Source organism: Rutidosis leptorrhynchoides, chromosome 2 (assembly GCF_046630445.1).
Source record: "Rutidosis leptorrhynchoides isolate AG116_Rl617_1_P2 chromosome 2, CSIRO_AGI_Rlap_v1, whole genome shotgun sequence".
Lineage (NCBI taxonomy): Eukaryota > Viridiplantae > Streptophyta > Magnoliopsida > Asterales > Asteraceae > Rutidosis > Rutidosis leptorrhynchoides.
This window is the reverse complement of record NC_092334.1, coordinates 25914633-25928960: the sequence shown is the minus strand read 5'-3', so window position 1 is coordinate 25928960 and position 14328 is coordinate 25914633. Positions and strand designations below refer to the sequence as shown.

Below are 14328 nucleotides of genomic sequence, written 5' to 3'. Positions count from 1 at the left end.
TTTGATGTATGCGATGGTGTGTACAAGGCCCGATATTGCTCATGCAGTGGGAACGGTGAGTCGTTTTCTCTCGAACCCCGGGAAAGAGCATTGGGAGGCGGTAAAATGGATTCTCAGATATCTTAAAGGTACAAAGAATCTATGTCTTTGTTACGGGGGAGCTGATCCAATCTTGGAAGGCTATACAGATGCGGATATGGCCGGAGATCCTGATAGTAGGAAATCTACTTCAGGATTCATTTACACTTTTGCAGGGGGAGCTGTTTCATGGCAGTCAAGACTACAGAGGTGTGTTGCATTATCCACAACTGAAGCAGAGTATATTGCTGCCGCAGAAGCTGGAAAAGAAATGTTGTGGTTAAAGCGTTATCTTCAAGAATTTGGAATTAAGCAAAAGGAGTACAAGGTACATTGTGACAGTCAGAGTGCTCTAGATTTGAGCAAGAACTCCATGTACCATTCTCGTACAAAACATATTGATATTCGCTATCATTGGATACGCGAGGTAATTGATCGACAACTGTTGAGACTAGTGAAGATCCATACAAAGGATAATCCTGCGGATATGTTAACAAAGGTGGTAACTCGAGAGAAGTTGGAGTTATGCAGAGACATAACTGGAATGTTCGTGGATTCGGCTAGAGGGGGAGAATTGAAGATTTCCAGCCTACAATCTAGAAGCCCACCTTCTAGATATTCAAAGTAGGCAACCTTGACAACTCATATGGAAGTAGCAAAGTTGATGACGATGACAGCCGCCAACCTTCTCCGTTCACACCATTCCACCGCCATAGAATTTTTACTATAAATAGAGGTGCAAACCTCAGTTGTAAATCATCCCAAATCACTCAGAGAAGTGTAATCACAACCTAGAGAGTGTGTGTGAGTTTGAGAGTTTTTTTGTAAGATTTTTGTAATACTCTGTAAATCTATTCTTGTGAGTAATAGAGTTGTTTTTCTCTCAAATTTATATCTCCCAACGTCCAGGCGATCCCCTCTTCCTAACAAAATATGCCACATAAGTATTTTAACCGGTACAACCACTACTACTAACATTTAGTTCACATCAATCAATACACTATTTGAAAATTTACATACTACAATAAATCATAATTATGAAGATTTTAATGAAAGCCCAACTAGTAACTATAGGCTTGTTATGATCGACCCGGATTTATTTATCGAAATTGAACACTTCGTGAAGAGAAGAAACTATGAATTCAACCAAATCAAGGATTTCAGAATTTAGAGAGGAGATCGTGTTCATTACAAAAACTGCCTCTTATAATTTGAGAAAACTATTCTTATAGCTAACCTAATAATTAGGGATGGGATTTGGGGAAAGCTGTTAAGAATTGTTAGTTATAACCAATTCTTGTTACAACGATAAGCAAATAATTAACAGCTAATTAAAATGAATCACGTGTTTGTCATGTGAGCACGTGACGGGGATCCTCTGATAACTAGATTGGCTCCTCAGCTACTCGGACAAGCAGGCATTTCTGGGTCTTGAGAAGACGAACTGTGATTGGGCGAGAAAACTAGGAATTTTAGGGATTCAACTAGCCTACCAACAAGGTTTCCGAATTCAGATTAGGGATATCAATGATCAATGATTGACCTCGTGATGATGTTTTGTTTGTTATGGATTTCCTGGATCTCTACAGATCGAAGAAGCCCTAAGTTATCAACCTGAAAGCTTTAGAGAAAGAATCGAGCCTTGAAATTGATTACAAAAGATTGAAGTCACAATTAAGATGAAATTGTTGTTACAATCTAAAGATTACAAGAATAAGAGGAAGAATAGTGTTTTCACACAATACAAATCAATAGCTAATTACATCAATGAACTACTGTAGTACTTATACAACTGAGTTTGTTTATTGTGTTAAGGTCACATGACGTGCACATGTTATCAACTTTAACCCATGACAATCCACCCTTCTTGAAATGATTCTTGCCCTCAAGAATCTCATTCGAAACGAATTCACATGTGTTTCTGAAACTGCTATGAACCATCTTTTGTTCTTCCAGAGTTGACTTGTTTGTAATTTGATATGAATGCAATAGCCTTGATGTACCAAACAACTTAGTTTGGCCCGTAAGCACAAAGAAGCCATTCCATTTATTTGTGACACCTTGACTTCTTTTTAGGACATGGGGGCTTAAGTCTCCATTGACTATTATATTTGAGATCATGCATACTGCATGTTGGCCCTTGACCAAATCACCACTAGGAACAACAAATATGCCACACTTGAATCTTGTTGGGCACCAACCAACAAACTGATTTGTCTTTTTGGTCTTCATGATTCTAACTATAGTATTCATATATTTAAGAACCACGTCGCCTCTATACATCACACGACAAGCCATGTACTTCCCATACATGGGGTCGCATTTGGCCATCATAGAAACAGGCTCAAGAGCATTGTTGGTGATCTCTAGCAAATTTATTAGTAGCATCTTCTTTGCCACTAATGAACTACTCCGCATGAAACAAATGCTACTTTTCACTTCATTAATCATAGTCGGTTCTAGACTTAGAAACACGGCTTTCAAAATGTGTTTTTCACCATCAGTTTCACTAAAAAACGTGTTGAAAGCATTATTTCCACCTCCCACAGTACTATCACATAACATTTGTCCATCAAACTTATCATGAACGAAGCTCAGAAGGAGTTCAGCCGCACGGATATATGCATTCATCTTCTTTCCTATTAAATTTGACAAAGGAATCAGCCCCGGCTTCCATTCGAATGTATCCACAACGTTAGCATTCTCTTCAAAGAAGATCCAACTCCAATATACCTCGGCACCCCTTAGAATCGTATGGACGAGTAGATTGAAAAAACTGCTTTCTTTAAACTTTATTGTGTCACAAATGTTTTTATCCACCATATAGCAAACTCCGAGTAATATCAAGTGGTACTGCAGCTTGCATTTTACCCTTTCAGCAGACTTCTTTTCCTCAAGTTTAATGTTTAGGCCCTTATTTTTAACTCTCTCAACCCTTGCTTGGTTTAACTGAACATGTATTCCATGCTTCAGATCTTTAACATCATATGTTTCTCTAAAATTTTCTATTTCTCTACTTTCACTTTCTCCTGTAACATATTTTGATGCTAAGTTTTCCCAATTAAAATAAAGTTCAGCATTTTCAATCATTACTACCTGCTTATGCATAGTTCCATTTCGTTTATTCCGCTTGCGTTCATCATCAAGTACTCTTTCAAAATCATTCACTCCCAACTTTTTCTCAAGTATTCCACCTTTATTCAAACTTTCCCAGGAACTCGGGTTAATGCTAATAGCATTTCTATATTCATTTTTTACATCATTAATAACCGCAACCACATCGTTAACATTCTCTGACCCCTGAGTAGACTCGATCTCCTTATCAATGTCATCTTCTTCTTCACAAATATCACCATTAACAACTAAATCATTGTTGTTAGGCTTTAAAGAAGGTAGTTTCAAATAGCTGTTGTCATTATACACTACATTTGTAACATTAGGACTATGAACATGCAACAACGAAGGATCGGTTTGTTTCTTCATGACACTGTTAATATCTTCTTGCAATTTAGCCAATCCATAGGCATCCGAAAGAGTTTTAGGTTGATACATCTCAACCCACTTTTTGATTTCCAGTTGCAAACCCCAAATGAAAAGGCTAACAAGATACCATTCATCAAAACCCATATTGTTATACATAGATTGAAAAGCATCATAATACTCTTCAACCGTATCTTCTTGTTTGAAACCTTTTCTTTTGGGCATTTCATCAAACACCTCATATGCAAACTTCTTATTCTCAAATTTGTGTACCCTATTACTATCATTTACCCTAAATTCCTTCATTTCAGCAACAAAATCTGAACTACCTCTTGAATTTTTAGATTCATGACATGAAAAGTTTAAATTTTGATTCATACCTTGTTTTTCTTCTCGCAGGCTTTGTATTTCACTAATCAAGAACTCTTGACTGTTTTCAACCATTGTCAATTTCGTGTTTAAATTCTTGATAGAATTGCAGACATCCTGGAGAGATTGTTTGATAGAATCGCCTATTTCTTGTTTAAATTCTTGATCCAGTTTTGTTATTCCAACAGCCTCCATAGACAGACCTTTAAAACTTCTATTTCTTTAATCTTGATTTTGCAAAATTGCCCAGAAAAGTGCTCTTGATACCACTGTTATGGATTTCCTGGATCTCTACATATCGAAGAAGCCCTAAGTAATCAACCTGAAAGCTTTAGAGAAAGAATCGAGCCTTGAAATTGATTACAAAAGATTGAAGTCACAATTAAGATGAAATTGTTGTTACAATCTAAAGATTACAAGAATAAGAGGAAGCATAGTGTTTTCACACAATACAAATCAATAGCTAATTACATCAATGAACTACTGTAGTACTTATACAACTGAGTTTGTTTATTGTGTTAAGGTCACATGACGTGCACATGTTATCAACTTTAACCCATGACATTGTTATACAGTATATTCATCTTTTCGATTCAACAAACCCTAGCCTTCGATGGACTGAATTGGCCACTTCTAAATAATTGTCCTTTGATACATGTTCTCATTTACAATCACAAAACGCTACTACTAATGTTAATTTCACATCCTCTACGAAACTCTATGCAAGTGTTAGTTTTAGGCTTTTCCTAATGTTTATACCAGGATTTGGCAAGCAACGTCTATACGATATATTAGAAATTATTCATGAATAATGAATAATGATATGTATATTTGAAATATAGGACCAAAAATCATAGTTCATTTTCCATCACTACAATGTTTTATTCCCCAAAAATTCGCCGTATGCCGAGTTACTCCAATTAGTGTTGAACATTAGATAGTTATGTTTGTTTAGGTGTCATGTGCCTTGTGCAAGTTCTATAATTTAGTGACGATAAAGCATAATACCAGAGGTTAATTTATACAACCCGTGATAGGTCTGTATTCTCGTTACATCGATAAGGGACATACAAAAACCTTGCATAAAATGGTACAGAGTACTTAGCAAAATAATGAGAAAAACTTGCTTTAAGAACATAATGCTTCAGTGAGCTTTACATATTTCACCCCCAAAAAAAAAAAAAAAAAAAAAACATTCAACTTATTGATGAAGACAAAACAAAAGATGATGACTCCCTTAATAACCAAACAAACAAAGGAAGGTACATTTCACAAGATTACGGTCCAGCATAACAAACTGACAGATAGGAGATCAATTCTTATTTTTAATTATAATATTAGTCAAAGCCAGCGAACATTTTAGAGATGCGTCCAAAATATTCAATGCCTGCACAATTAAGGTAGCATATAAGTAACTAATAAACGAAATGGATTACTGAAGAAAATCAGTTTAAAGCATTGTCTAACATCTGCAATACTAATGTTCACTATTTGTTTGAGCTTGGATTCTTTCCTTGAGCAGAGCGTCTGACAAAGATCCGGAAGGTTTCAAAGATTCTTGCAAAATTTTCGAACCCTGCAAAAATGGAAACATAACTGAATATTCACAAAAGAAAGCATATAAGTGACAGATAATACGGCGTACCTCCTCAATGCCTATGCTTAATTCATGTTCTACAACATCGTTCAAAGGTACTTTCATCTTATTAAGCAATGCAATTGTAGAAAAAGAAGACAATGGGGTTAAAACAAAATCATCTGTCAACATAAACTTTGCAGGCCCCTTCAAAAATCCCTTTTGAACCCTTGGATCTTCAAGTATTAATTCGCGAAAGGTTTCATTTATACAACCACGACCACGAGGAGTTTTATCATACGTCAAATTTAGACCACGATTATTTTGAAGTGAATAACTGTGGCAATATATTGAAGAACCTGTCAAAACTTCCATTTCAGATGAGCGAGAATAAGAACAAACAGGAAAGATCTGGTTTTTTGAAATATAATTCCATGCCAATTGAGGTTGAATAAGCATGTTCTTGAGTTGTTGTGACTTTATGTATCCTTCATTCATTTTAGAAATACTTTCATACAAGTTGTCCAAACCTTGACGTGAGCTATTACAATTCATCAATTTGCCAATTGCAGTTCCTAAAGGTATCATTAGGAAACCAAATACGAAGTCTGCAAAATCATCCTCCACCTCAGCAAACAAAAATTTGGAGGATGACTTCTGCAAGTTAACTTTTATAGTCATTGTTTTTGAAATTGCAGCTATGTCTTTAGTTAGATGCTGTCCTGAAGTTTCTTGTTTCGGATTAGCTAAATCTCGGATAGGATGCTTGTTAGAAAATACCATATATGTCAACGGATACTTGAACAATAGAGCCCCTTGTAAAAGAGCAAGAACCTGAGAACAGACAAATATAATGTTATAAATTTGCAAAGGGAGACCGGTATATGCTTCGTTTAAGCCTGGAAAACGGGTCGGGTTGGGTCGAGACCTAGATGGGTTTGGGTCAAAACGGGTCATGGGTCGAACAGATCTCAAAATTCAAACGGGTTGGGTCCAAACGGGTGCGCTTGAAGTGGGGGGTGTGTTGTCCATATTGGGCTGGGCCCTTCCCCATAAGACCTCACCGTCGGGGCATAAGCGACCTCTTGCTACCCATATGCGAGGCGCCATCTTAGCCTTCCCTGACCAGGATCGCTCCCCACAACTATAGCGTTCCCCAACCAAGGGACTGGTTATGTCCAGTATGTCCCCCTTATTCCCGACATGCTATGGTGCCCCGGGGTGGGTAGGAGCGAGTTGGGTCGAGTAGAGACCCATTTTTTCTTATAAATTTTTTTTATTAAAAAAAAATTATCTTTAAAAAAAATAATATATTTTTTTTAAATAAAAAAAATTATTTGTTTTAATATGTTTTTTCGTTTTTAATTTTTTATTACTTTTAAAATAAATAATTTCTATTTTTTTTTTTTTTTTACCTTTTTAATTCTTAAAATTTTCGAAGTTTTTTTATTTTTTATTTTAGTTTTTTTTGTATAATGGGTTGGAAATGGGTGATGACCTTCTAACCTATTGGACTAAAGATGGGTCCATATTGAACTCATTCCCTTTGTTTTCTCGAGACTCAATGGACCCAAATCGTTGACCCAATGAACACAATTTTTGCTGTATGGATCTTGATTGCCATGTATAACTTTATTATACATTCATAACATCAAGACAATGAATAAAGTTGTTTACTACAGAGTAATAAATTACCTGTTCTTGACCAATATCAAAGGTCCTCTCCTCTAATTGGCTAGCATCAGTGGCCCCAAGATCAGAAAGAAACTGAAAAGTAGAGCCCGAAGTATTTGGCGTCACACGAAGATCATCCGAGACTAAAAAAGTCGCCACATCAGAAACAAACACACTACCATCGAGGCACTCAACACTTTTCTTAGAAGTCGGATCTAATTCTATTTCCTGATTCATCAGCTTCCCACAGGAAGAGTAAGTGCATCTAGTAAGGTTACAAGTGGTAAAATACGGATAGTGCGTAGTGTAATCCCAATTTTGACAAATGAAGTAACTAGTGGGCTTTATCTCGTCTAAAGTGATCTCAAGCTTCTGATGGAGATCAGACAACAAACTTATGGGATTAATGATCATAGACTTACTTTCTTCAGTCACCATGTAACGATCGGGAAGATCCACTACACTCTTGTACAAGTTTTTCAAGCCCCTAATAGCCTCAAATTTATCATCTTGATATTTTTCAAATATTTTAACAAGTAGACCCAGGGGCAATGTCATGAAGCTGAAAAGAATGTCAATAAAACTGCTATCAGCTTCAGCAAATAGCACCCTGTTATCCTTTTTGTGCACCATTACTTTTATTGAGATTTTAGTTTGGTTCCCAGTGGTAGCAGCAGCCATGCTTTTAAGATAGAATATCTGTGTAGCAATATTCAGGGTTAATATATAACCTAGTTCAAGAGATCTAAAAGGGTTTTATAGAATCAGTTATGTGGTGGAAGGGAAGAGGTATTCATTACTAGCAAAGTGAATGAACATTCAGTTATATGTTACATTTGACTGTTGATTGTATACGATTGAACCTTTGAACTTTTGGGTTCCATTTATGATATATCATTCACTTTAATAAACGGTCTCAAACAAAATTCAATGATAGGTTCAAAATTTTAGTCCGTACTACTGTAATTTTCATGACTGACGAAATCCTAAAAATAACAAACTAACGTCATGCTTAGATCATTCTCAACTATGATATAACTTCTATAACTGTGTCACATCAACGTCACGCCAACACTTCCTCCCTATCACTAGTAATAACTAATCAATAACACCTTTCTTCAAACCACATTTGAATGACTGAATTTTGGATAACTAACCAATAGCTAGATAATGCCATTGCTATTATTATTGACACAAGTGAATAACTAATGGATGAGGGGTGGTAAATGCGTGAAATTCTTTTATGAAAACAATAATAAATTTACTGCTACACTTTTTTTTGAAAATGGGATTATCCTAGTAAATATTGATATTGTTATTTTATTATTATAAATAATAAAAGAATGGGTAGAATGCTAGTCGTCCTCGTTCAGAACCTGAGAATGGTGTTGGTCCGGCCGGCACCCGGCTGCCAGAAAATCCTTTTACCGGTGATCAAGTTTATGTTGATGCTTCCATTTTCATTGGTCGTTTGGAGAAGACTTGTACTAGGCACATGACCGAGGTGGAGTTTGGAAAATTTGGCTCGATTTCGGAAATTAAATTTTGGCCGGGGAGAAGGTATTGTTTTGTCTCTTTTTCCGATCGATTGTGTGCTGCCGCTGCTACTGTGAAGACGATGAATGGGTCATCTCTTTTTGGACGTCCCATTTACGTTGAATGACCAATTCGACGTGGAAACATGGAGTTTTCTCGTCAGATTCGTAAACCCACAACTTCAAAACTGCGATGTAAGTTAAGTTTGAATAAACTTGTTATAGGATCGCTGGATCTTTGCGTGTTGGTGATCGACGTGTTACCTTTTTCTGATCTAAAATTTCAAGCTTTTCTGGTTAAGCATAAGATTGTGACTAACCGTACCATTAGGTTAGGCTGATAGGCTTGCTTACTTGTTTGTGCGAACATAGATGGTTTTAAACGGGTCTTGTCTGTGGATAAGGAGGATTTCATTTTGATTTCGCCTTTTAAGCATTTGGCATGTAGTTTCTTTAGGTTTGCTTGGGTGGAAATCGTTGGTATCCCGGTTACACATGCCCCTGATTGCAATTCTACAAAAGTGGCTTCGTTATTTGGCTACGTATTATCTTTGGCTAATTCTACTTCGAACCTTGGTAATGTGGGATCTTCGTTTGCGTTTATCATGTCCATGATATTGTTGAGGTGGACTTAGAAGATGAGTGTTTCTCGAATACAACCATACAGATTAACGAGGTGAATCCCTTAATCGTTGATGGCTGTTAGTTAAATGACTCTTTTCCTCCCGATCTTGTGGCTATTTCAAATAGGATCGTATTGGCGGGTCATCCGTTATATACGAACCAAGTCGACAAAGTTCAAGATGCTTTAGTAGCCGATGAGACTTTTGGTTAACCTGTCGTTGAAGTTGCTACCGAAGAGTCTCCTGTTGAGGATGTTTTGATGGATTGTGATGCTACAGGATTGGGTATTAAATTCGGGAGCATTGATAATGTTGTTGTCAATCAGGTTGTGCAAGATCTTGTTGTTGATGACGAGTTAAACGATCTGGTTGAAGCTCCTGTTGTGGAGGATATGGATGAAGTGGTGCATCAAATTAGTGTTGAGTCCGTGATTGGTAATAAGTGCAATGTAGTGAATCAAAATGTTGTGGAGCCTATATTTGAAGCCATTTTGTCCCCTGTTTTGCTTCCCGTGAACATTGACACTACTCGTCAACCGGGTCCTTGTGCAAAAATTAGAAAGTCAAAGACGAAGAAAGACAACGGTTCGTTTGTGCTCAGGGATGAAGACGAGATGGACAAGTCGAATGATGATGGTAACGAGTCCACTATTCGGGTTGAAGATGGGCGTGAAGATTTCGACAAGGTGGATCGGAACCTTGGTTTTTTTTTTTTTTTTTTTAGGGTCTTGAGAAGGAAGGTTTGTCGACTTGTTACCAATCCTAACACCCGTCACAGGAGTAGGATGAAATTTAATCGTTTGAACTGAGGTTGATGGGGGTGGTGATGAAGCCGATCATAAAGACTCGAAAATGGTGGACACGTAGTTTTTATTGAGCGGTTTTAGTCGTTTCTATGTTTGTAGTTTTTTGGTTTAGATTTGGTTTTTTGTTTTGGTCGGGGCTTTCTTTGTTTGTGACCCGTGTGAGCTTTAATGTTGTGGTTGTTCGAGGCTCGGACTTAGTTATCTGTGTCTCTTTGTTTAGATTTAAAGATCGTCTACTGCTTTCGAGCCTTCGTTTGCGTTTGGATCGATTGTAATCATGTTCGTCTTTTTCATCGATTGATGAAAAGGTTTAGTTTTATGTTATCGTTATTTTTTTTGTTAAAAAGAAAAAGAAAAATGATCATAAATAAATAAAAATAAAATTCAAGAGCAACTTGCAACCAAACCACGAACTAGAGACTATTTACACATCATAGCGCAAATAATCTAAACACCTATAAGCTACCTCAATACTTGTACACTAAAAATCAAAATTAAGAAGATTTTATGAAGAAAATACCAATAGAATCGGTCCTAACCAGCAACTATGGACTCCTCTCAGAACTGGATCGGCTCCTCAGCTACACGGATCAGCAGGCATGTCTGATATTTCAGGAATTACTGACAAGACCTCCGGTTATTCGGCGAGAAAATGGTGAATTTCAGGAATTCTACTAGCCTACCGACAAGAATTTCGAATTTAGATTAGGGATATTAATGATTGACTTCGTGATGACGTTTTATTATACACTATATTCATCACTCATTTATTTATAACTTTATGTTAAATGTTAATTGTGTATTTTAGGGTTTATTTATCTATTTGTATAACATTCTATTTACAATCTATTTACGAAAATAGACAAAACATCAAAAAAGATAATTGGACAATTAAATTGTGGGCGTAGCTTATTGGAGACAATCGTTTACTAAACTGCTTTGGACAATAATGGGAGCTTCATCTTATAATTTTAATAAGCTTCAAGTTATAAGCTTCGTTTGGTAGACAAAAAAAGTAGAGCTTATTAAAATCATAAGCTCTGGAAAAATAAGCTACTTGTAGTAGCTTATGAAAAAAAGTAGAGCTTATGAACTGAAAAATAAGCTCCGGCTAGTTTACCAAATATTTATAAAAAATAATACGCTCCAGCTACCAGCTTAAAAAATAAACTCCAGCTCCAGCTACTTTCGTCCAAACACACCCCAATAAGACATTTGTTACAATAATTTTTGAAAATTGATCATTGTAGCATTTTAGAGTGTCTAAATTCAATTCTAATTCCGCCAAAATTTCATTGGATTCCGTGAGCCAAACAGTGTCTTAGTGTTGAACATTAAATAGTTATTTTTGTTTACAACTTAAGGTGTCATATGCCTTGTGCTAGTCTAAATAACTTATATTATTCGTTATGGTGTGTAATGTTTTTTTTTTCCACCTCGTTTAACTAAATTTTCGGACTGGCCCTTGTTACAAAGATAAGGGATACACAAAAACCTGCAGAAAATCAATGTAGCAATAGCTCAGTGGTACTCGATACCTTTGAAGCTGGAACCCGCCATGTGGAAGCTTTGCCATAAAATAGGCGCAGGTTCAATCCCCACTCGCGGCAAGAATTTACAACTCTCGTGGTAGTGGGATGATGATTGCTCCCGTCACATGTGTGGGGACCCGGTAGAGGTACTTTTCCGGCATCCGACTCTTTCGGGGTAGGTCTGGTGAGTTTTCAAAGGAAATACAGGGTCGGGGTGTCTCTGCCAAACGTACAAAAACATGCAGAAAATGATACTTAACAAAATATTGAAAAAACTTGCTTTAAGAACATTATTCTTCAGTGAGCTATATACATATTTCACCAAAAAAAAAAAAAAACCCAGGCAACTTATGGATGGAGACAAAACAAAGGAAGGTGCACAAGATAACTTGGATAACGGTCCTGCATAAACCGACAGATAGGAGATTACTTCTTGGTCTCAGTTATCTTTTTAACTATAGAATCCGTCAAAGCCAGCGAACTTTTCAGAGATGCGTCCAAAATATTCAAAGCCTGCACAATTAAGTTAGCATTTTGTGAATAATTAACGAAATGGATGAACATAACCTGATAACCTCTACTATTGGTTTAGAGCATTGTCTTACGTCTTCAATGGTAATGTTCACAGTATGTTCCTCAACATCAGTCAAAGGCACCTTCAAGTTACACAGTATATCAAATGGTGAAGTTGATGCTACTGACGTGATAACGAGATCATCTGTCAACATAAACTTAGCAGACGTTTTCAAATACCGCCCATCAACTCTAGGATCTTTAAGACTCAAAGTGCAAAACATTTCATCTTTATGACCTTCACGGTTCGGATATCGAGCCACAGATGCATTGTAAGCTCCATCTTTTAGATAACTATGGCAGTAACACTTAGAAGCGGTTATAACAGATATTGGAAACAATTGGTTTACTGATATATATTTTTGTTCCAACTCAGGCTTAACAACCATATTCTTTGCATTACTAGACTTCAAGTACTCATCAATACTCGAATTAGAAACACTTGAATACAAGTTGTTTAAACTTTCAAAAGGGCTCGAACAGTTCATTAAGTTACCGATCAGAGTTCCTAAAGGGATTTCAAGGAACCCGAAAACAAATTCCACAAAATCAGAGTCCGCTTCTGCGTACAAGAGCTTGGAAGTTGACTTTTGCAGAGTTACTTTCAAAGTCAATTTCTTTGAACCTGTGTCTGCTTCATTACTGGTCACATGCTTAAAATCAGAAGTTACTTTTGTAGTGTTAACCATGTTTTCAGGAAAAACCATGTAACTTAATGGATACTTGAATAATACTGCCCCTTGTAGCAGATCAAGAATCTGAAAAAACAAACATGGTAAAAACTTTTTACAACTAAAGAACATATGATCGAAACGAAGCTTATACTTATTACCTGATCATGACCCATATCCATGGTTCTGTTCCCTAAATCATTAACCTCAGTGATTCCTTGATCGCGGAGTAACTGAAAGCTACAGCCTAAAGTATTAGGCATCACACGAAGATCGTCAGTGACGATAAATTTTGTCACGTCCGAAACAAACACACCACCGTCACAATCATCTCTAGCATTATCATCTAACTCCTCGTACTTAACTTCCCGATCCATCTGCAAACCGCAGTAACATTTAGCTAAGTTACAAGTGCTATAGCGTGCACCCGAACGTCGACTGCAACCCATATCTTGACAAATAAAATATTTCATAGGCGTTGTGTCGTCTATATTAATCTGAAGCTTTTTGCAAACTTCATATGATGAACTTCTGGGATTAAGCATGATCCACTTATTTTCTTCAGACGATAAGCAATTTTTGGACAGGTTAACTAAACTATCGTACACATTATTTAAGCTTCCAATCGCCTTAAGCTTTTCACTAGAGCGTTTTCGCAAAAGCCTAACGATTGTAGCCATTGGTAATGTCATGATGCTGAAAAGGGTGTCAACAAAATGATTATTAACTTCAGCGTAAATCACTTTATTTTTTTCTTTGTGCACCACAAGTTTGAACGAAAACTTAGGTTCGGAACTAGTAGCAGCCATACTTGTTGAAAATAACACAAGAAAAATAGAATTATGCTACTCTTTCTGGTACTTTTTCTGAGATCTAACTGCACTATTTAAACTAAGTATGAGGAACTGAAAAGGTGTTCATGCATTAGTATAAGATTATTTAACCATTGTTTGTTTGATTATAGCAAGTAATTACATTCTTAATTAGCTCATCTACGGTTACATTATTTGCTGTACGATTAAGGTTTTATATGACCTCTTGGTTTCCATGTGACCTCATTTATGTACACTGTCCGTTACCAAAATCATACAGTATTAGTTTTTGGGCTAATAATTGAGCCCAAGAGATACGACCCAAACATGCATCATTTAATAAAAAAATTGTATATCCTTAATACTTTTTCTTTATGGCTATGAAGTATATATTTTAATTTCTAATTGTTAAAAATAATAAATTGAGAATTGAAAAAGTAAGAACACTGATCGTATTATTGATATTGAATTGATAATGCCTGAAATTGGTTTTTTGTTCAATTACAAAGAGTCCTATTTGTACACTACATACAAATGGCTAGTTGGTCTATACATGGAAAGAGGATCTCTATTTTTGGTAACAATTCAAAGCTTGATCC

General features: G+C 36.3%; 2 protein-coding genes across 5 annotated transcripts; both read right to left on the bottom strand.

Annotated features, from left to right (window-relative positions):
• Nucleotides 1-4929: 4929 nt before the first annotated feature.
• On the bottom strand, nucleotides 4930-10921 carry LOC139890643 (uncharacterized). 4 transcript variants are annotated; one of them, XM_071873547.1, is made up of 5 exons: nucleotides 10662-10921; nucleotides 7199-7876; nucleotides 5573-6337; nucleotides 5431-5503; nucleotides 4930-5082 (listed from the first exon to the last, which is right to left on the bottom strand). In XM_071873547.1, exons 2-5 carry the CDS (start codon nucleotides 7856-7858, stop codon nucleotides 5072-5074), a joined length of 1509 nt encoding a protein of 502 aa, XP_071729648.1. In that variant the 5' UTR covers nucleotides 7859-7876; nucleotides 10662-10921; the 3' UTR covers nucleotides 4930-5071. The 4 variants fall into 4 exon arrangements, with proteins under 4 accessions (XP_071729648.1, XP_071729646.1, XP_071729649.1 ...); XM_071873545.1 differs by lacking the exon at nucleotides 4930-5082 and adding an exon at nucleotides 5098-5314 and having other exon boundaries at nucleotides 5395-5503; XM_071873548.1 differs by lacking the exon at nucleotides 4930-5082 and adding an exon at nucleotides 5098-5314 and having other exon boundaries at nucleotides 5395-5503; nucleotides 7199-7739.
• A 1178-nt stretch (nucleotides 10922-12099) lies between these two features.
• On the bottom strand, nucleotides 12100-13726 carry LOC139887721 (uncharacterized). The gene is made up of 3 exons (XM_071870783.1): nucleotides 13079-13726; nucleotides 12279-13004; nucleotides 12100-12186 (listed from the first exon to the last, which is right to left on the bottom strand). Exons 1-3 carry the CDS (start codon nucleotides 13724-13726, stop codon nucleotides 12100-12102), a joined length of 1461 nt encoding a protein of 486 aa, XP_071726884.1.
• Between the last annotated feature and the right edge of the window lie 602 nt (nucleotides 13727-14328).